This window comes from Etheostoma spectabile, chromosome 8 (assembly GCF_008692095.1).
Source record: "Etheostoma spectabile isolate EspeVRDwgs_2016 chromosome 8, UIUC_Espe_1.0, whole genome shotgun sequence".
In the NCBI taxonomy this organism is placed as follows: domain Eukaryota; kingdom Metazoa; phylum Chordata; class Actinopteri; order Perciformes; family Percidae; genus Etheostoma; species Etheostoma spectabile.
Genome location: NC_045740.1, coordinates 7,221,946 through 7,246,331, shown reverse-complemented (window position 1 = coordinate 7,246,331; position 24,386 = coordinate 7,221,946). Strand labels below are relative to the sequence as shown.

General features: G+C 38.8%; 1 protein-coding gene across 5 annotated transcripts in view; it reads right to left on the bottom strand.

The window, feature by feature from the left end:
- megf11 (multiple EGF-like-domains 11) overlaps positions 1–18,098 on the bottom strand; it is a 67,963-nt gene extending 49,865 nt beyond the window's left edge. For all 5 annotated transcript variants that reach the window (XM_032523962.1, XM_032523966.1, XM_032523963.1 and 2 more), the window contains exons 1-4: positions 17,841–18,098; positions 4,241–4,370; positions 2,080–2,194; positions 192–293 (exon numbers count right to left, since the gene is read on the bottom strand). In XM_032523962.1, coding sequence (XP_032379853.1) covers positions 192–293; positions 2,080–2,186 — 209 coding nt within the window. In that variant the 5' untranslated portion in view covers positions 2,187–2,194; positions 4,241–4,370; positions 17,841–18,098. The remainder of the gene's footprint in view (positions 1–191; positions 294–2,079; positions 2,195–4,240; positions 4,371–17,840) is intronic.
- Positions 18,099–24,386: the final 6,288 nt, after the last annotated feature.

The window sequence follows — 24,386 nt, the reverse complement described above, 5'->3', positions numbered from 1 at the left end:
TAATTAAAACATTTACGGTAAGATGGTGACAGTCAAAGGCATCCTGGCTATGAGCACTTCACTGTCAGCCACATTAACAAGGAAATTTACTGTGGCCTTCATTGATTTGGCTGTGATTTTGGGGGACAGTAAAGGGTGAGTCACTCATGAAACAACTAATGGGACAAATAAGGAGGCTTATCCAAGTGTACCTGTGCCTTGTGCATTTAAACCAGTTGAGGATGTCTGTACATCTGGTGTAGTAGATCTGGTCAAATGGGTGAGCGTAGGATTCCTGGACAGTCACAGCGTAGCTAAAAGACAGAAATTATGACACCAGTGGTAGAAAGAAGTACTGTACCTAAGTACAATTTTGAGACAATTTTATATATAATAATTTCAGTATACTGTACATTTCAGAGGGCAATATTGTAATTTTTACTACACTATTATCTGACAGCTATATTTACTAGTACATTTTCAAATTTTACATTGAAACAAGTGAAAATTAGCAAAAACTCCATGTGCTCATGCAGTGTCACACACACACAAACACACACACCCTCACAAACACTTGACCTCCATACCACATTACAGCCTCCTAGGGCGAAAATTGTGGCTGCCAAAGGGTGGGCAAATTTTTATTACTGACCGACAGATGGTTTCAATTAAATAATTAGTTTGAGGCCCAAAGAAGTATCAAAACTTTCACACACAAAATCATTGAAAAGAAAAAGTGGGGAGAAAAAAATACAAATTTGTGTAGCAGAACTACACACAGAACGTTTTTATCTTCTTTCTTCCACCCTTAACATTTCAAGACGCATCAAATTTGTGTCTCTTTGGAAGGGGTCGGACCACTAGACTGAACAATTAAACTGTATTTAAATATGTATATATATATATAATAGATAGATAGATAGATAGATAGATAGATAGATAGATAGATAGATAGATAGATAGATAGATAGATATAAATAAACACATATATATGTATATAAACATATATAAACATATATTATATTATATTATTATATTATATTATATTATATTATATTTATTTATTTATTTATTTGTTTTTTATGAATATACTGTATATATAAACATATATATATACTGAATATATGTATAAAGTAGTAGTTTGCTTAACCTTGAGAAGCTACAGCAGTAAAATGTTGCTGTCACATTGGTACATTGGTATAAACAATTAATATATCAGTCACAGGAGCCATTTTTCTGCAGAAGGATTACTTTGGCTTTGATACTTTAAGTACATTTTGCTGACAATAATACTGCATTTGTAACATTTTGAACGCAAGACTTTTACTTGTAATGGGGTATTTGTACATTTCTACTTTTATTTTAGTAAATGATCTGAATGCTTCTCCCATCACTGGAAGACACTGCCAAAAAAAAGCAATAACAGCACACAGGTCATGTCAATGGTTACAGGCCCAATGAACGTATTACACTAACTTTGATATGCAAAGAACGGACTTGAAAGGAGCTTTTAGGTGATTTGTATTAGTGAAATATGCAACCAGAGGAAGTCTGAGGATATTGGAAGACCTCAAAGCCATGAACACAGCCCACTTAGGGATTCATTTCAATGCCAACAAGGTTGAACCACGATCCCCAAGTACACTCACCTTGGTCAGGCAATATTCCAGATAATATATCTTCACAGCTTTCTTTCCTCCCCTTTGCATCGAGCACAGAAATTATTTCTACTTATTTCTCATAAATGACACTGCCAAGCACAACTAATAATTATTCAGGCTCTATACTGTTGTGATTGATTGGGATGAGAGTACACTGATCAATTTGCTTGTGCATTTCATTTGAAGCTGCAACTCCTCCCATCTCTCAGAGCTTGGTGACATGAGCTGTGTGAAATCGATACAGCTGTATGGACTTTGAGAATAGATCTGAAACTTTAGTTAAGAACACTTGTAGCAGGTACATTATTATAATTCCAGATCGACAACGTCAGTCCTGGAAGCTGGCACTGCTTAACTACAGCTGATTCTATCAGTTGTTATACAGATTATTTATCTAAAATTCAATGTGCTGTGGTAGACACATGCGGATAACGCTCACCTCTCCCAGTGGCTGCAGACATTGGGGTCATCCGGGTTCAGACTCCATACATTAGTGGCCAAGCCCAGAACAAGTAGCAGGGCTGGCAGGGCAACAGATAACCCCATTCTTCACTCTGAGAGGGGGACAGGGAAGAAACATAGATGGTTTGTCGTTTGACTGTAACTTGGATCAGTTTTCACATTAGCCTTTCAAATAGGATCCTGTTTGTACTTGGAAATGGTACATCTCAAGTAATCTAACCACCTTTGAAGTAGTTTTTGAGATAATATTATGCACAAAACACAAGCTTATACTTGTTTAAGGTAATAGTTTAACGTTTTTTGAAATATGCTAATTTGCTTTCTTGCCAAGAGTAAGATGAAACGATTGACACCACTCTCATGTCTGAATGGTAAATATGAAGCAGCAGCCGGTTAGCGTTAGCCTAAAGGCTAAAAATCAGGGGAAACAGCTAGCCTGGCTCTGTCCAAAGGTAGCATAATCTGCCTTCCAGCACCTCTAAAGCGCACTAATTAGCTTGTTATAAAGTGTTTGTTTATGCTTCAAAAAAAAACCACAACAACAAGTTGTGGTTTTAAAGGGGGTCAGTGCAAAACTATTTAAAATCATTAGGCAAGTAATTACTGAGATTAACCATGTGTTCAGACAGAATTTGAGGCACATTTCAGAGACGGCCCAACTTTGTAAGCAAAATCAATTGCAAAGATGCAAGTGGGCACCACTTTGCCCGAGGCAGTGCCAACTAATGCTAAGGTTGTAGGCTTTATAACTTCCTGATGAGTTCTGAGATAGGTGAGAGGCTGAGCTGTAAATAAACATGCACACAGTCATTACATTGGATGTTTGGGATGAATATGAAATTTGTACGAATGACATAAGGTGAAAATTAGCTTCACTTTCTGTCTGAACACACAGTTAGAGATATTGGAAGTGGATTTTGTTTCCTCTGGAAATCCTTATGCTAGGTTAAACTCACTGTCTCTTGGCTGTAGCTTCATTGTTACTAAGAAAGTAGTATCAACCTTCTTGTCTAACTCTCTTCAAGAAAACAAATAAGTGTATTTCCCACAATGCAATACATGCCTCTAATTGTCAACATTTGCTCTAATACTTTTCTCCTTCAGTAAGACCTTCAAAAAGCACAGCTGCAGAGATGAAACCTCCCTGTGACAGTGACAGAGATGCTGATTTGCTTAGACCAGCAGGTTATTTCATTAGAACTATAGGCAGAAGAAGAGTGCATATGATCAATGGTGCATGACAGTGATGGATTTGCTACACAAAAGCAGGTCTTACCTTAGTTCATCGCTACCGAAGATAAAGGATGTATGACACATGAATGACTGACACACAACATGTCTCATACTTTAGGTTAATACCTGAAGGCCACCATCTCCGTCCGCATGTTATGTGTAGTGATGTGTCTCAGGAACATGATATGGCCTCATGAGAATAAAAAAACTCACATATCGTTGTATTATAAACAACAAACAATTAATTTAAGGAAACTGACATGTCTTTGTATCTTTGTATGGCTCACTGTATAGTGATTATTTGCATATGTGATGGTGTGTTGAAATATATTCATTAGGCTGTGTGCCCTCCATGTGCTTTATTGTGGTATATGGGATGTGTTCAATATTTCTGAGTGACTGTATCCAATAACACATACATTCACATGTTCAGCTAATCTTCTGCATTGATAGCTGCATGTAGTTCACTCACATGTGAAAGAAAATCAATCAGACCTCCACTTCCTCTAAGTAGCAGTTCATCTGAACAGGCAGAGGTTAAAGTGATGTTCATTTCCTTAACAGGATGCTTACACACAAGATACACACATTCTAAAGGCTACAACTGATTTCATATTCAGGCCCTTCTCTGAAACAATTCTGTTAAATACTACATATACCCTGCTTGATTGACTAGAAAGCTTTTATTGCTCCTGTGATTAGACTACCACCTTCAGTCGTTTCTCTGAATGGCTCTGGACAACCTCATAACTTGTCATGTCACAGTTTTGCCAACCCCACAAGCTCTTTGTCACAAGCCTGCTGCAAGAGGCAGAGGTGATCAGAGGTGATAAAATTTGGATTATCCTGAATATGTGGCAAGGTAGCCAAGACAAGCAGTTGGAGGCACATGGTCTTAAACCTACCTAATCCCACAGCCTGTGGTCCTTGGGTGTTTTTTGTGGATGCTGAGGGGGCTGTGGAAGCACAAAGTGACAGAAGTGCAGCTGTGCCCAGACACACACTCACTGGGAGAGGTGATGACAGGTCGCAGATCTGTGGAGAGAAAGAAAATAATGAACTTATGATGACACATGCTTTCTTTGCATGCTCTCACATGCATGTGTACACACACACTCATAAATTTCTTATGGGATCAAGAATCTCAACAGGGATATAGTTCACACAAGCTGCTCTTGAAAGGCCAATTTACTTTGCACAGCCTCCACATCCAACCACACAGTTTTCATTCCATTTTCCTCCTACCTAGTATCCACAGACATACTAAGTTACACGCATGAATAAAGCAGACATTAACTGAAGGGGGCCTAATACAATGAACTCTGTTCACACTTCATACACTACAAGTGGCTTGTCCACAATGTGGCAAGATGACATTGTGTGTGCCGGTTAACAAAGCCTACACAAGGGTTATTGCAATGATAATGCAGGCATAAACAGAACACTGATGTGTTTATCATCTCTTTCATGACACACTGCTCTTAATGATTCTTCCAGAAGGTCAGAGGTCGGGTTTGAGATTATTCTGTCCTTCATGTGCTGTGAATTCTGAATTGAGATGTTAACATAAGCCTGACAAAATAATACATCTGTTTTTGTTCTTGGCTAAATAAATAATTCAACATTTACCTTTTGCATGTAAACTGTTGCTAAAGCCCAGCTCGGTGGACATTGAGACAAAAGACAAATAACATAATTTAGATATCCCTGATTGGCAATTATGGCAAGGTTACATATCAGATTACATATCAGAAATCTGATATGTAATCAAATCTTCTGTCAAGGTTGTCACTATTATTATTGTTGTCAAATCTATCTCCACTTGTTATGTATGTGCAGCACAGCATATGTCAGTAGAGCAGACTGGTGACTTTAAAGATTTGAATGTCAAGGACAAGAAACTCCTTTATATTTTGTTGTACCCAAACAGACCCCTGCTGTGTCCTTTAACATGGATTTTAACATTTGAATGTTAAAAAAAGAAAAAAGGTAACAAACTTTTAATAATGGTAGACTGGGTCAAAATGAACTTCTGTTGATTCTGCATACAGCCAGTGTGAACAAAGAGCCCTGCATAAGACAGACAAGTTGGATCAATGTGACGCTCATCACTTGGGGCTCCCTTGCATGCCTACTCCCTACATTTGCCAACATCCACAAAAACAGTTTGTTTCTGTTTTGACATGTTCACGTCACACCAAACAAATAAGTTCTCCAGAGACCTTATTTCCCCTTAAATGAATTTCTCTCCTGTTCTTTGCCACTTTGATTACTGAGACTACAAAACCCTCTCAATCACTAAGCTGCTGCATCTGATCCCGGTGACAAACTGCTGAAATAGCAACATCTTTTAGGCTATTGACGGAGAGACAAGTGCAACGTACAAGAGTGTTTAGGTGTACGTAGGATAACGTTTGTAAGGATAAGGACTTATGAATCTTGACACGGACACCCATGGTTAACATTGGACACCTGCCTGCAGAAATACTGACATGGATGAGCCAGAGCAACATATGTCCGCGGCACTGCCTATCAGCAGAGACATCTGTATGATTAAAGCCATGTGTCTTCAGCGTGTTACTTATTAAAGTGCAATGCAATTAACCAACGTGCGCCCCTTGGCTGACCAGCACCTGCACTCTCCCATGAATGATGCTCAGCAAGCATGACTGACTGGCACAAGTCAGAAGCTCACCTCCCATCTGTAGATCCCAGCTGCTTTTCAGGCCCATCTTAATGCTTGATGTGCTCATTTATCGCAATGCTCAGTTTTGTGTTGCTTGTGTTAATTTACATCTATATAATGGAAACCAGTCAATGGAAACATTGCTCGGTATTGCAATCTTGACTGGAGCAACAGAGAGAATGCCTGATCAGTTGTGGGCGTCTGTGTGTGTAACATGTCTTTGCATGATCAGCCTGTTATCCCTCCTCTAGATTCAAGCCGAAAGCTTATATAAAATTTTTATGAGATTTCTCCCGGCCACTCAATCTGTTTTGTAATCACTACTGAAGGATTCCCGGAGCAACCTAATTTGGAGTGATCTAAAGGTTACAGGTGTAACCGCGCAGCACAGAGTGCCAATGAGATAAGCCCCAGTGCTGGCCATCCCTACCTGCTGCTGGGGGCTGTGAGTCATTAAGAGTCAGGCCTCATTAGAGAGGCCATGGCGTGGTGCATCATAGACACTGCTTCCCCTGGCTTCAACCACACACCTGTGTCAGAGTTTCTGATGTGTTAGAGGCCAGGAAGACAATGATATGTCGGGGGACGTGCTAGTTTTTGACAAGCGGAGCAGCTAAACAGAACAAAACTAAATCCTGCTGCTACCAGCTGCAAAAACTATATCAAAAACCTCCTTGAATAGTTTTTTTTTCTTTCATGTTTCAACTGTGCTGTGTGGAGGAAAGTAATTTAGTACCTTTACCCAACTACTGTACAAGTTAGAGGCACAGTATTGGTACTTTACTTGAGTATTTCTATTGTTTCCAAATGTACACTTACACTAAGGGGAACATTTAAGTATGTTTTCACTCCAGTACATTTATCCGATAGTCATAGTTACTAGTTGCTTTGCAGATTAGTTACTCTATGGTGTTTTTTTCTTTTATATAAGGAAATGATTCAAACACTTCTTCCACCATGGACCAAACTTTCAATTAAACATTAAATTAGCCTGTTTTATTTATAAAACATTGACCTTTATAACCACAAGGAATCTAGTAAGTGATTTTTCTTAGTTTCTTGTTGTATTTCTCTCTATATACACACACATCACTTTAAAAGAGACCAAACACATGCATTGGCATCAAGCGTATTGAAGTCGTAAAGCCCAAGAGGGTGTTTGTTGCTGCATTTATGAGAATTTCAGTAATGCTGACAGCATGAAGTGCAGCCAAGGCTTCAATGTCTTATACCTGATCTCTGTAAAAATGCACTCCTTGGTATTTTACTTTTTATTACACTTGGATGATTAGGAAAGCCAGCTTGACATTACCCAGCTAAGGATTAACTTCACAATCTCTCTATCTCAGACCGGACCCTGTGGGACTATAATACTGCTTAGTTCTAGCTATGGACATCAGTAGTTCAACTCATTTGTGACAACATAGAACACAGTGAATTTACAGTATTTCATATAACACAGGAGGAAACTTCCATATTGTTATATCTCTGGGTTTTGAATCTGATTTTCCAAACAGAGTGAAGATGGACAGAGGAGATATGTGCAATGTGCATATTGTTATCATCCACAGCATTCATAAAAAGCATATTCAGTTTTCAGTTTCCCAGGAGTACTGATGTACTCAGCCACCACAGCACATTGCTCTGTGTTGTGCCTCTGATTATACAGAATATCTTTAAGAATAGAAAATATATACAAAAGTAGTTATAGAGGGGGCAAAAGTCGGTGGATTTCCTGAGGAATGCAACTTCACTGATGCAAAAAAAAGCAGGTGCTATTTGAATCCAAGGACATAGAAGACCAAAAAGAGAGGTTAGACAATAAGCCATAACCAATAAAGACTAAGGCACAGGCAACATTCTTCTTCAGTGCACGTAAAAACAAGTGCCAGGCAATCAAGGTTGCACTGGACAATTGACACAGGTGCAGTCAAGAAAGTGCCTGTGTACAAAAATAAAATATACCAAAAAAAAAAATTAATGTAAAGACTTAATGCTGAGTATTGCCGGCGTCCAAAAGAAATTATAATTTGATTGCTTGTACATTCACACAATCAGTCTTTTTACAAATTAACTATTTTGATAACTGATTAATCATTGAAGACATTTTCTTCTAACTAAAAATTGATTGATTGAAGCATTCTTTGCTTTCGACTTTAGACAAAACAGGCAGTTTAGGAAAATTGTGATGGACATTTGTCACAATCTTCAGACATTTCACTGACTAAACTTTTGATTAATTGAAAATAATAATCCCCAGGTTATTCGATAATAAAAATAATCACTTGTTACAGCAGCCCCAGTACAGTATGTTTTAAAAAGGACACTTTAAATACTAACATTTGACTTTATAGAGCTATTATGGCATTGAATAAATTATGGGATGGAAATACATTTTTTAGTGGAGTCACATTCTTCTGTGGTAAGCCTTCAAACCTTCTCAACTTGGTTGCATTGCATCTAACTATCCAACCATTAATACATTTATAACCATTCATCCTCTCTGACAGCACTGGTAAAGAGAAGATTTAAAACTGATAGATCTTCAGCTGCTGCACTTGGCCATCAACAGGCTCAAGTCTCATAACAGCAACAACACTTTCACAACTCTGATTTCCACTTGGAGGTGGAGGCACCTGGGAAAATGCTGTGCGTCGTTTAACAGGAGCTTAATTCTGGACACATGGTTTATTCATGTGGCGACTGCTGATATCATGACTCTCATAAATCACACAGTGCGGCATGCTGGACGTCCACGCGCTTGGGCAGGGCTCACTAATCTCAACACCATCTTTCATCTGAATAACCTTGCCTTACCGCAGGGCAGGCCAACACCAGACACAGCCAATTGGAGGGAGGCTCTCCTCATACTTTTGTTTCTTTCACTCTGGCCACAAAGCCTTTCTGCAGCCTGTCAGAGCAGACAAACACTGTCCTGTGTGCTCCCAGGCAGCAGTCTGCCCACTTTCAACCACAGGCAATAATAAGAAATTGCTTCATGGACATCAGAGGAACTAATCTAGTCTTACGTTAGCTTTATGAATGTAGAATCAGACACACAAGGGAGAAGACTGGCAGAGCCGGTTGAGCCATCTGTTCAGAGGTGGTTTAAAGAAAGAGCAGAGAATTTGAAACAAATGTGAGTAAACATGATCAAATATGGATAGTAGAATAGAGCATTTAGCAACTTTGCCCTCACTTTTTAAATGCTTTTTTTTTACTGTCAAACATTATTGTATTTTTGTAATTAATTGGATTCAGGTCCTTATCCACATACTGTAACAGGCCCAGAGTCTACAGTTATAAACATGTCACCAATTACCAGCTTTAGGCCCACATTTCCGTAAGAAAACTAATTAGTGAAACAACACTACTTGATGTATCAAAATAACAATGTGCCTGTCACATAGCTCTGCGTGCTGCTTAGAATAGTCACTACGTTTCGCCCCATGCTTCTAATAACAAACCCTTGGCATCACAGACAACCAAATGTCTTACAATGCCCTCTGCATCTACGTCTGTCCTCTCTCCGCGGCCTGGCTCTGGCCTCCTGCTGCCACCATGAGGAAGCAACGGACAGACTCCTCCTCGCACCAGTATTGCTCTCCTTCCCCACACAGAGACAATTAACCACCCTGTGACTGACAGCACAATGACAGCTGCTGGAGAACAGTTGGACATCTTAGGACAAATTAATGTGTGAATATTAGCTTGCTGAACCTTCTGCTCTCTCCCACCAGGAGAACAAAATGGAACTACTTTAATACTTTGAAGCTCTAGTCAAGGAAGCACAACCACACAATCATGCACACAAAGCAGCTAAGACAGTTATAACTGTAAACCATGAAGTAACATCCTCTACAGACAGAGGGCCAAACTCTGCAGAAGTATGGTGTGGACAGAAAAACAAGGAAGAAGGCAATGAACAGGCAAGTTTGCCATGAAATGCTGAAACAACAGCACGGCTGCCAGGGCAATTTTACACCCCAATAGTTTCACACCTCAGCCACCAATCCTTTCCAACTCTGAACCTTGTGTCTTCTTGGTGTCTTCATTTATTTTGTGTCAGTGTCCAAGATGTGAGAAGCCAAGCAGTGAGAAACTCGTCCCAAATGTCACAGGGTAAGCAGTGTGTGAAGCAGACAGGGGGAAAGAAAAGCCACTGCGCCTGGATGCACCTTGCTTTCTGTGCAGACAATCCTCTGAGATTTCACAGGAGGGTTTGATATTTTTTTTTAAGAGTACTGCGTTTATTATCTTACCTAAGTAAAAGTACAGAAGTATTATTAGTTAAATGTACAAAACATATGAAAGTAAATTCTCTGGTTCTGCTGTAAAATGGCCTCTGTGACAGATATAGTATTACAATTTGATGCATTAATGTGCAAGCAGCAGATTAACTGTGGTAGCTGGTCATGGTGAAGCAAAACTTTACTACTGTACTTTTATGTTCCGTTTGGGAAGTACCGCTTTCTACCACCTAAAGGCTCCCAAGATATATCTGTTGGATCATGAGATGACTAATGGGAGAGAAAAGAAGAACTACTAATACACAAATCTGTTTTCATTTTATAACTCTTTTCTTGTCTTTGATTCGTTGTGATATATTGGACAATTTGGTATTGAAAGGAAACCATCTGAAAAGTTTAAAGGGGAAATGTATCTTTGGTAGAACTGCCAACTCACGGACAATTGAAACATGACGAGTACATGGAGTCACCAGTCAAAAACGTTGGAAGCCCCAGTTGGTTAAAAAAATGTGTCATTTAAAAAAAAACTAATCACATAGTTGTATTATGTAAAACTTAATCTGAAAATTAACTGCAGCTGTCAGAAAATGGAGTTGAAGTGTGAATAGCAGTTGACTACAAGTACCTCCAAATTGTATCTGCACACATACACTACTGGAGTTAATGTTACATCACTGATGCACTGTGGTTTGGTATTATGACAATCAATGAAGTGCAGACCAAACGCCACTGCTTATTCAGATAAATTAAAGATGCTGTGGGATCTCTCACAAGAAGAATCTTTATATTTGAGTGGAATTGCTTTTCTTAAAATAACCAAAAGGAATAGAATATTAACGACTTAAAGCTAACACATACCTCTCTAGATCAATAGTTTGCTCCCTCTGCTAGTGTAGCATGTTAACCTTCTGGGTCACTAGTCAATAACTGAAAAGAAAAAATGATTTACCATCATGACTATTAAATCTGGAAATATGCTTCTGCAGCACGTTAAACCCAGCCGTAGTGCAACCAGGTGATCTAATTTTCGTGAAATGAGAGCTCCATCAACCGGATTTGCATTAAACATGTATATGCCAAATTTTTGCCACCATACCCTTTTAAATGTCCTTGAATCCCCTTGAGCAATACACGCCTACAGTACTTAAAAAATGAACAAAAGAGAGGAGTGCTTTGTGCTTCGTTCAGCCTGCCTGATGAATACACAAAGAAGACACCTATATTCATCACCAACTAACAGAATCAAATGAAGCCAAAATGTAACTGATATTGAGAACACATGAATCTAAAGTCAGAGGCATTAGGAACCTGCTTGTACAATCATCAGGATATAGAATATAACCACTGGGCTGAAGGAACAATGTACTGAAACGTGTTCTATATAAATCATCTGCTTCAATAAGTTCAATGTTAAAAAAATAAATAAAAGTCCAATGCAATTTTGTTACATATCACAATAGTGTAAATATCACCATGCAATCCAACATACAAAATAAATTGAATGTAATGCAGTCGGGTGTCATCAGAGTTTTTGGTCACAGTTTTCTCTGCCATCTCAACCTACACAGCCTTGTGCTGCATATAAAAATACTCCTAACAGTCTATGCAAACCTAACCAAAATGATAATTGCTGCGAGTCCTCAACACCCTCACAACTGTACTTTCTACTTTTTCAGCCATTATCCACTCCATTCTCCCATGTGGCCGGAGCAGGCAGGACTGCTGTGTTGGTGCCAAGTATTTGTGCCCTGACCTCATGCTCTCTGGGCAGGTCCGAGTGCGACCTGGGACACTTGGCTGCCTGGTGTATTATTCATAAGCCGCCTCTGTTGAGTGGGCAGTTATTCAGCATCCAAATCCCAGATGTGGTTCAATCTGTGCTCCATTCACTGTCCTGACTGCTGGCCATTGATCACAAGCAAGGTACCCGAGTGCTGAATAAGCGTAGGGGTTTTATGTTATAGGGCTCAAAGCGCCTCACTGACAAAGATCCATCAATAGACATGGGAAATGGGCCAGAGCTTGCTTGCTAGAACTGATCGGACAGGCCGGGAGAAGATGCATCTGTAACATTTATTAAACAGGAGTAGCACAGCATGTGGCTTAGATGTGGCAGTAATATCTTATATGTCAGGTATCCATTCAACGTGGCAATAGAGCTGAGTGTATGCAAGTAAGCATCTCTGTTTCTGAATCAGATACAGAGGAGGCCAGAAGTGCACACAGATGATGAGGTCCCTTTCTGAAAGGTGCCAGAGGCAAGGTATCACACTCTAATAGGCATCACACTATTAATGGACAGTTGAGCATAGTGAATCATTTGTCCACATTAATCATCAATCAAATATAGGCAGCCAAATGTGGCATGACCACAACTCTTCCGTGTCTGCATTTGTCAGGATGATGATCATCCATCATCAATCATGTTGCAGAATTACTGTATAATATGAAATGCGAATAATAATTATCATGTCAGCTAGCCTACCCAGACATACAGTACAGGACTCACTGGGGTACTTATTGAAACACCTACGTAACAATCTGGTGGCTTCAAGAGTTCATGAGTTTAGCTTTCATGCTAATTACATATTTCTTTAAGACCAATATTAAAATTGTTTGAGCAAATTCATTTTACCTTTACTGGATCTTTCTTTCCTATGGACATGATTTATTTCAAATAAATATTGTTTGAAAATAAGCAAGCAATCTCAGTTTCAAAACATTTGGTATATTCACACCCACACTACTGGGCAATATTTGAGTTTGTTCAACCTGTTAACAGGAAGGGGTTTTGTTGGGATTTGTCTCCTTTATCAAGTATTAAAAATGTCCTCGCTCTTTGATCCAAGTTATGAATCATCTACTACATAACATTTATATGGGACTTAACAGATATTTTTTTTCCATTTTAAAACACTCTATAGTGCCTCTCAGTACCTTTTTGATGCTGTCAAATTAAAATTTAATATTCAGTTTCAGTATGTTTCTGAGAGGACCATGTTTCAACAACCTCAGTTCTTGAAATATAAAGATAGCCAAAATGTAAGATGCTCACTGAATTTCTTTGGTTTCTCTATAGTCTAAATAAGTGATGAAATCATTTTTAACAGTAATTAAAAGCCAGCACAACTTAACTGAAAATGTAAAGTTGCAAGTAAACCATGTGTACAAAGCATATGTCTGAGATGGAGAAGCAGATTTCTGCTGTCTCAGGCATAATGATGAATAATAGCCTTATCAACAAAGCACAACACATCCCAACACGCTGAGATCTTATCACTGCTCATTTCCTCAGCTCATGTACTTCCTGTATCTCCAGTGGAAAATGTGTCGTGTTGTTTTTCTGCACTTCCACTGACAACCTAGTCATGTCAAAAGACTCAGGCTTTATGGTAACGATCCTTTCATGAGACAAGAAAGAAAAAAGTGTCAGGTGTAAGCAGATGCATCAGCAGTATTTGCAAAAAGTCACCAGATTCCCACAAGGGACATGCTTGTCATTAAAACAAACAAGAAAAGAACTGATGAGTGCATTAATCAGAGCGCGGCCATGCATCGTGGGGAGCTGTAGTCGGTGGCGTTCCTCCCCAGGAGCGGCTGCACCTGAGGGAGGGGGGATTAACGCAGCTCCACTCTGGTGCTCCTGTATCTGAAATCTGCCTGAGCTCATCGTTTCTGCTCCTCACTAAGAGACCGTGGCTGGATATCAGGCTCAGGCAATCTATTCCCCTGCAGAGCACTGGCTGACCGACATCAATGCTGTGCATTGTCAAATTATTAATTAAATGCATGCAAGCAAGTGTAATCAGATGCAGACATAGTCAGACCTTTGGGACAGCGAACATAGAATTGAAACTGAATCTAAATTGCAGATGTCTTCCTTTTTTACAATGCCAGCTAGCTATGCTGTTTAAAACATTTAGCATCATCTTGCACTATAAAACTTTGTTGGTATTACAGTCCAGACTCACACCAAAAGAAAATGCATGACAAAAAGGACTTGAAAATAATCCTATGTCTACTTTTACAATCTTTTAAAACAGGGTGTATAGGCTGCACTATAAATATATTTACATAGATATATAAGAGATAAGATGTGAGTGTATTTTTTATATATATTTTTTTATATTTGTTTTTATGTTTTTCAGACGTGCAAAATGTAAATGTCACAGCTTTCAAAAGTAAAGCAAAGTCCAGGTTATGCCTCCATATATTTAATTAATTTTTGAAAATGTAGTTTCTAGGGCTCCAGGGTATTTGCTCAATGCTCAGTGCACTTTGCTGAAATAATAATAATCTATCAGTCAGCACGAAGCAAAAACAGCTTAATTTGCAGAATAAAGGTCATTGGAGCTGCTACTTTTGAGGGGCTTTGACAGAGAACAGTGTTCAAAACAACAAACTCTGGAAGAAACGCTGCCTTGAAATATTTCAGTATACTCTGGTTCACTCACTAGATCATAAAAATAAGTGACAAGTTTATAACTCTCAGATTTGCTTTTGTGAACTGGACACAACCCACCAATGTTGCTACAGCATTTTGATGTCTGCTGGAGACTGACAAACAACAACAACATATCTGGCCTGTGGGTAAAATTATTTCTCAACGTATCTGCTTATGAGAGTTTTAAATTCTATGAATTCACATATGATTTAGAGATTATTGAGCTTGCATGGGTGCAAACCAGCGACTGATCAAGTGTTAATTACATTAATTAGGTATCTAAAGAACAAACTAGTGTGTCCTGGCCAACTGAAATGTAAATTGTATTTACACACAGCTCTCATATATTCTTTTATGTGTCTAATCTACATTGTAAATGGCTTTCACTGTGTAAAATCAAATTACTGTGGAGAGCAATTTCTCTGTTTGCCAATAGAATGTGTCCTTGTGAAGTGAAAAAGCTGTTGCCTTCCACAGCCACACTCTTTCATTAATCAGCACTAATTAAACATATTGATTGAGCCAAACATCGGGATTTCCAGTTGAAAGGGTTTATTTAGACTGTAAAGTGCACACACACACACACACACACACACATACAAAAATCTGCAAAATGCACAAGCCACTTAGGTGCCCTTGAAGGCTCTGTCGCTTTAGAAGAGCTCAGAAAATGAGACAAAGATGTGTCTGCTCACTTCTCATTAAATAACGTCAGATTCCACGGCATCTCAGAGGCAAATGTAGTCCTTGGCTCTAGTGAGAGCTGGGGCCACTGAGGCTGAACTGAGTATCAATTTGTTTTCTGGCAGCATGACCTCTCATCGCAGGAAAAACTTGTATGAAATCACAGTTTGAACCAACCCGAATCCTGGAGGACCACCAGATGGTATACAACAACAACAACAACCTACAGATCACAAGTTTGATGAAAAGACACTTTATTCGAGCGGAAAAAAAGCTCACTGAACATGTAACAGCTCATCAGCAAGTGCATGCCATCCACCAACAGACAGAAACTACTGGATGTGGGTCTGATAAAAAACAATGTCTTTTCAACCACATAAATGTGCCGCACATACAAATAAATATTACAAATGACACTATAGTAGGGGTGACCTCTAGCTCATCCAGTAGAGCGTGCACCCCATATAGCCTTTGCGCCGGCCTGGCTTCGGATCCAACCTGCAGCCCTTTGCTGTGTCAAAACATTGTGTAAATGTGCATGATAAGGTAATTAAATGACTTCCTAATATCTGAATTGATCAGATAAACTGATGGATTAAAAAAAAAATAATCCTTTTTCTTATGATGGTGGTGATGGTGCAGTGGATATAACACGTTCCTTTGCTGTAGGAGATGTGGGTTCAATTCCCACTGCAATACATCAACCAATGTGTCCCTGAGCAAGACACTGTAACCCACAGTTCTCCAGAGGTGTGCAACCTCTGACATATATAATAATTCTAAGCGTCTGCTAAATGACGTTTAATGTAATGTAATTATAATATACAATGTAAAAACCCATTGAGTTGGCTGAAAATTGCCATTGTCACAACACAAAGCAGTAAACAACGCAGTTATTTATGTTCAAGGAAAGTTGACATTTTGGAGATACAGTTTTCACAGGACAGCAATATATTATATATATATATTATATATATATATATATAATTCATATAATATACATATAGTAGTATATATAATATGTATATAATTACAATTCGTATTTACAAACTTGTTGCTGGTGAATTTGAATATTTGACTGTGAATGCTATGCTATTAAAACAAAGGCAAAGTAATGTGGAGTTAACAACTTGTTTGCTGGATCGTGATTATTTTAATGCAAATGGTGGGTGTTTGGTAATTATAAGAAAAAAGGACGAGTGTGAAAATTAAATATTAAGACCACAGATTTAAATAAAAAAAAAAAAAAAGGTGAAGTCAAATCAAATTTTGAACTGTGTGTATTTATTGTATAGTCAAATGTGGGAGTATCGGGTCAAATAAACCGCAATGCTGTAAGCCAGGTCATGTTTGAAAACTTAGACAAATTGCTATAAGGAACCCACAGAGTGGTACTTAGCACCAACAGACAAAACAAACGTATTATAGGTCCAGTGCCGATGTTTTACGATGCACACTAATGTTCTGCATGATTTAATAAATGTATGTTTGTACAAATCCAATTGTTGTATTTTGTTTCCACGAAAAGAAACACAGCATGCTAATGATCCATTATGAACCATGGCGCAGATATGCTCATGCACAGACTAATCGTTATCAGCGGGAGTGCACTCTGTTTCAGCTAGTGGCAACAATGACTACACCCACAGTGGCTTCAATAAAAATCCATTCTAAGTGCTGGATCTCATTATCATTGATTTGAAGGCACACTTCGTAAACTACGAGAATTTCTGCACTGAGAAAGACATTGTGAAATTACCGTCACACAGACTTCTCTTAAACCAAGCGTAGGCTCTTGTCAAATGTAGGCTAATAATTTAATGTGAACCAAGAAATGCAACATAAGGATCACTCACCAAACTTATCACTTGGAGAAAAAACATTCCCATAAATAATTACAACTCTTATTGAACCAACTGCTTATGCATCCTTCATTAGCATCCAGCGCATCACAACAATCGGCTTTTAAATCTCTGTTTTTTCAAACTAATATTTTTCCTGGCAGAACATGCAGGCTTCGAGCCGTGCAAAAAAACAACAACAATAGGCTGCATGTCTGCAAAATTATAAAAATCTCCGGGATAATAGGCTACATCCTTTCTTTTTCTCTTTGGTCTATCCCATACATTTCAATAGGATAGACAAGCCAATAGGCTAATTAAATAGAAAGCACAATTTGTCACATCAAGCAGCCAACAGCAGCGCTTTCCAAATGCCAAACGACTGCGCCCCAAGTTACTGGGAGCCCGCTTCAACGACACAAACAAAAATATAGTAATAAAAGCTATTTATCTCTTTTAACAAACGTCTGCGAAGCTGTTTTTACCCACATACCTACTGTCGATGGTGGCGACACGCATGCTGCAGCATCATTAGCCTCCTCTGCCGATTAAATCAAAGCCCTTTTTGTTAGGTTTTCTGGGAAATGCGTTTGAACTCACCCTTCGGCAGACTTGAGATTTAAAGTTATCGCCCTCGACAAAACAGAATTCAGAGGGTCCACGATGCTACCATGTTTAATTAGCCTAGTGAGAAACTCAAAATGCAGGTAGGTTGAAGCAGGTAGTTTCTGGAGTTTAAACCAGCACTGTTCAATACCCGGCGACGAGCAGGAGTCAGGTGTTGGAAGAGGAACCGCCGCTGCTCCATCCCTCTCTCCTCTACTTCACTGGGTAAAGCGCGGCCCACTTTAAACTCTGGTGACGTCGTGGGTGCTGATGCTGATGATGCCCCCCCCCCCTCCACCTCACCCATCACACCCCTAAACACACAAACACACACAACACACACACACACACACACACACACACTATTACTCAATGCACGTTTAACAGGTTATGGTTACCAACCTGTAGGACCAAAGGCTGATGAATGTAGTGAGCAGGCTGTTTTCTTTTTTTTTTTATACTGAATTTTTATATACTGAATAGTGTTATCTTCGAAACAGTTGTTTTAAAGGATAAGACTAGTGACGTTCGATATTTTTCCCATTGACAAAGAAACCAGCAGTGAAATGGTCCTATTAACAAGTATCCAAAGCCTGAAGTAGCTTAATTCCTCTGTACCACAGAGCAGAAACTACTCAAAACACATCAATGAGACACACTGTTGCACTCTGACATGTTGCTTCATATCAATAATCCCGAGCACTTTAGTTTGCTTTGAGTCAACCCACATACCCTGTCCTGCTGCTGTGAACGATCTCTAGAGCACCAAATGCGTATTAGTAACCCGCAAGTTACACAAAACATGTCACAAGATAACTGAGAAGTAAAACATGGCACAACAAGGAATAGAAGTATTGTCCACAGCTTAATGTATTAATGCTCAGGATCTAAGAACAGCACACATCCAGCATGGCTCTTGACAAAAAATAGATCTGTAGTCATCTGCATCACCAAATCATACCTCTGCAGCCACTCAAATCTTGCTATTAGCCTCAACAAAACTCTGCTTTGCTTGATACTTGACTGTATCAAAAGGTTTTCACAACCTATTTCTGCAGGAACATAGGCTAGATAACTGAATGACCCGTGTGTGTATGTGGGTGTGTGTGTGTGTGTTTGTGCGTGTGTTTATGTCTCAATCATTTCTAAGTACTTTTACTGTCTCAGTGCAGCTGAGAGTAGGTCTTCTGTTTTTTGCACTTTATCAGAAATGTGTTTGCATGGCATGCAGTCCTCTGTTTGCCTTCTTTGGAGCCGCTCCAGATAAACTACATGTGCACATAAGTAAAAGAAGACACAGTTGCCTTTGCCTCCGTATTAGCTCGCTGAGTTATCTTACCCAAACAGAAGGGCACAGCTCCACCTTCCCATTGCCGCTGGCTAAGGGACATGCTTTGTATGAAACATGAAAATTCATTACACTCAAGGATCTGCAAAAAAAGGATGCTTTGGAAAAATCCTCTCCTAAAGTTATTTGTATTGCCCCTCCTTGGTTTCTCCTTTGTTTTCTTTTGATCCTTTTCATGCATAGTTTATACTGTTATCGTTTTTAAAGATTTGCCTCCAACTATGCAAGCCATTAGTCAAGAAAACACAGAATTATGGAGAAGTAAATTTAAGAAGTGTGCTTTCAGCTGCACCTGAGTTGACTCCATCCTGAGAAGAGGGAGGACGTTTAAGGTGAAGGAAACAATTATGTAAATTTTATTCTGCATGCAATATTAAATGGACCAATATGACCCACTCTATCTGTAAAGTGTCTTGAGATAACTCTTGTTAAAATTTGATACAATAAATAAAATTGAATTGAACTGAACTAATCGAGGTGCAACAGTGCAACACATCCACTTCTTCTAGCTGTCCCATCCTGTGGCAACATTTCTGTCTTAGTCATTGCACAAACATTTGCATCTTTGGGACCCCAACTGTTGGCCTCTCTTCTCAGCCAAAGCAACTGGCTGCTGTTATCAGTTGCTTCAGAAGCTGCCTTTGTGGCCTGCTGTAATCCCTAACCACAAATCCCTGACTCCCCGAACAAAGTAGTGGTGGATGAGGCAACAAATCCACAGCATCAAACAAGACATAGCGTATTCTGGTGTTCCAGAACTGCTGCTTTTCCTCAATCCGTGCATCAGCTTGTTTCTTTTGTCTCATCTGCTGCCTCCTCATGGCGCAGCACTGTCTGGTGAGTAAATAGTGTTGGACTCAAACTCTGGAGCTGTAAGTTGGTAACCTTTGTGAGGTCTGTTGTAATTCCCAGTTACCATCTTCCCTAATGTGTTTTGTTTTTGTTCTGCAGGGATTTCTGACTTTTTTCTTCCTTTATTCTTTCCCCTTCTGACAGTTAAAGGGCCAGTCCAAATTACAAAAGATGCATTATTTCATTTCACATAATCAGTAGACAGTAATTCAAGAATGGGTTTAAAGATGTTAACAAATTAATTTATCCTGTGCACAATAAGAAAGACTAACATTCACAAACATTCAATTTGCAGCTAACATACAGTAAATACGCATTCTGTATACAGCCATGAAGACATACATCCGTCATCAGTTACACACAGTACAAATAGTTTGTTTTTTTTGTTTTGCTGAGGTTTTGTGAGATATCTGTTTCTGAGATGCCTGCTGCCACTATTCTAAAATTGAGATAAATGTAACTTTTTTTGTGGCGTTCTCAGTTTTAAAAAATTACATTCTGGAGCCAAATCTCTGGATAATACACAGACCTCACAATCAACTTTTTATTGTAACTACTTCTAACAAAGAAATCGCCCTCATAACATCGCTTGACAGCAAGGTCTGTGGATTTTCCACATATTCAAGAACACCGACTGCAAAGAAATGTTGATGCTGAATTTTTTTTAAGATCCCTTCCAGACATGTTAAGATGTTAAAAAAAACTTTGAATAATAATGTCAGTCTGATTTTTCCACCCAAAAAAAACAGTTACTTTGTTAAAAGATCTTGAAATGACATCTCCTCCTTCTCCCTTATTGATAAATCCAGAATCTCTGTTATTCATATAAAAAGTTTAATTAACTGATGGACACAAGATGTTTCCACTGAAAAGTGTACTCTTAGTGTATAGTTTATGCACTTGAGGTTTCACTTTTCCAAATCACACTTGTGTAAGTTGCATACTTTACTATGATTCACTTTCAAACAATGCCACAAAATCATGCTTGTACATACACATCTTAAATGAAGATTAAAGGTGAGCACAGATAAACTTTCCCACTTTAGCAGATGAGTATGGAAACACACTTTGAACATACATCTTTCTGTACAGTACAGCTAAAACATTCAAGTGACTTTAAGTGCAATTTTCCAATGTTTAGATCACCACAAATTAAATTACATACACCCCTGTGTTTGGGATGGAGAAGAAATCTCAGAGATAGTATCATCATCTTGTATCTCAACACCTGGGTAAATAAGACTCTGCATCTGCATGATTACCTTTGGAAGTAAATGAGAAAATATGTAATATTATAATCTATAATCTCTTGTACTTAAACATGTCTAGGAGAACAATATGGCAAGCTGGATCAACTGCAGCAAAAAGGATGCATGTATGTATTGATGATGGCAAGGATCAATGAGCTCAAACAGGGAGTCTGGAAGGTAGTGCTTTTGACAGCAAAATCTTTGTTATAAGATTTGTATAAAGTGGTCATACGTCCACAACCAATTTATAATAATAATACTCTTTATTTCCAAAGCACTTTTCTTAACAAGGTTACAAAGTGCAAAAAGCAAATAAAACCAAGAACAACACAGCCAACAACAATGAAGTAACACCATTTATACTGTGTATAATATATATATATATATATATACATATATAAATGTAAATTTATTTATAGGCCAAAGTTTTGGACGCACCTTCTGATTCAATGCGTTTTCTTTATTTTCATGACTATTTACATTGTAGATTATCACTGAAGGCATCAAAATTATGAATGAACACATATGGAATTATGGAATTAACAAAGAAGTGTGAAAGAACTGAAAACATGTCTTATATTCTAGTAATTCTTCAAAGTAGTCACCCTTTGTTCTGATTACTGCTTTGCACACTCTTGGCATTCTCTTGATGAGCTTCAAGATGTAGTCACCTGAAATAGTGTCCCAATAGTTTTGAAGGAGTTCCCAGAGATGCTTAGCACTTTTGCCTTCACTCTGCGGTCCAGCTCACCCCAAACCATCTCGATTGGGTTCAGGTCCGGTGACTGTGGAGGCGCAGCACTCCATCACTCTCCTTCTTGGTCACATAGCCCTTACACAGCCTGGAGGTGTGTTTAGGGTCATTGTCCTGTTGAAAAATAAATGATGGTCCAACTAAACGCAAACCAGATGGATGTGGCATGCTGCTGCAGGATGCTGTGGTAGCCATACTGGTTCAGTTTGCCTTCAATTTTGAAGAAATCCCTAACAGTGTCACCAGCAAAGCACCCCCCACCATTACACCTCCTCCTCCATGCTTCACGGTGGGAACCAGGTATGTAGAATCTATCCGGTCACCTTTTCTGCGTCACAAGACACGGCGGTTGGAACTAAAGATCTCAAATTTGGACTCATCAGACCAAAGCACAGATTTCCACTGGTCTAATGTCCATTCCTCGTGTTTCTTGGTCAAAACAAATCTCTTCTGCTTGTTGCTTCTCCTCAGCAGTGGTTTCCTAGCTGCTATTTGACCATGAAGGCCAGATTCACACAGTCTCCTCTTTACAGTAGTTCTAGAGATGTGTCTGCTGCTAGAACTCTGTGTTGGATTCATCTGGTCTCTAATCTGAGCTGCTGTTAACTTGCAACTTCTGAGGCTGGTGACTCTGATGAACTTATCCTCAGCAGCAGAGGTGACTCTTGGTCTTCCTTTCCTGGGGCAGTCCTCATGTAAGCCAGTTTCGTTGTAACGCTTGATGGTTTTTGCGACTGCACTTGGGGACACGTTCAAAGTGGTCGCAATTTTCCAGACTGACTGACCTTCATTTCTTAAAGTAATGATGGCCACTCGTTTCTCTTTACTTAGTTGATTGGTTCTTGCCATAATATGAATTCTAACAGTTGTCCAATAGGGCTGTCAGATATGTGGTATGTATACATATATATACATGTATATATATATACATATACATATATATATACATATATATATATATATGTATATATATATGTATACAGTACAGTCACCTATAGGATTATTAGGAACACCGTACTAATACTGTGTTTGGCCCCCTTTTGCCTTCAGAACTGCCTTGATTCTATGTGGCATTAATTCAACAAGGAGCTGAAAGCATTCTTCAGAAATGTTGGCCCATATTATAAGCTCTGGCTGATACCAACATAAAGTGCAATACAATAGTCCAGGCGGGACTTTTTTAAGATTATTTTTGGGGGGCTTTTTACCTTTATTTGCGAGTGACAGTGGTCAGAAAGGTGGGAGAGTGATTGAGGATGACACCCAGCAAAGGGCTGCAGGTCGGATTCAAATCCCAGCCGCTGCAAAGGCATCAGCCTACAAAGGCGTACGCTCTTACTGCGTGAGCTAGAAGTCCTCGCAACATGTACAACCTTGTGCAAATCTAAATGAGCTGGAGACAGAAAAGATCTGATTTTTGAGGTATTTTTAAGCTGGAAGAAGCATGCTTGAACAACAGTGCATTGAGCATTGAAAGAAAGATCAACACTAAATAATACACCAAGATTTATGACAGTCAGGTTCATGTTATTTGTGAGGGAACCAAGCTTGCTGTGAACAAGGCTGGAAGAGTTAATTGGAACGTTGACTATAATCTTGGTTTTGTCATCATTCAATTTTTAAAAGTTTTGCAACATCCAGCACTTGACATCATTAAGGCAGAAAAGGAGGTTATATACATATAACTTTGTGTCATTCGCACAACAGTGATGGGAGACATTGGTTCTCAAAGATATTGCTGAGAGGAAGCATGTATATGAAAAAAAAAACAGTGGGCCATGAATGGACCCTTGAGGAACCCCACAATTGAACGACGTGGTGCAGGAGGAGGAGGTGGTCGATAATGTCAAACAAACACAAATCTAAAAGCACTAGGACTGAGCAGTCACCTCTGTCGGCTGTTAAAAGCAAGTCATTAGAAACTTTCACAAGGGCAATTGCCAAGTAAAAAGTGATCTACATTGGGTTTTTTAAGTAGCAGTTGAATAATTGCGTGTTTATAACTCTTTGGAAAGATGTCAGACATCAGCAAACTATTAATAATTAATAAAATGAAAGGACCAACACTAGGGAATACCTCTTTTAAAAATCTGCTGTCTAAAATAGAAGTAGAACATTTCATTTTGGAAATGAAAGTCAAAGTCAGTTGGTACATATTGTGTATGTTAAGATTTGTTAAAATTGTATATTTGCCCATGTTGGGGGGTTGAGAGAAAAGGGGTTGTCATAATGAGCCTGTTCTCATGCGTAATATAACACAGATCCCAAGTTGAATGAACTCAAATCTTTTTTTAGTTTTTATGTCATCATCTCTATATATTTGCTATCACTTTTTT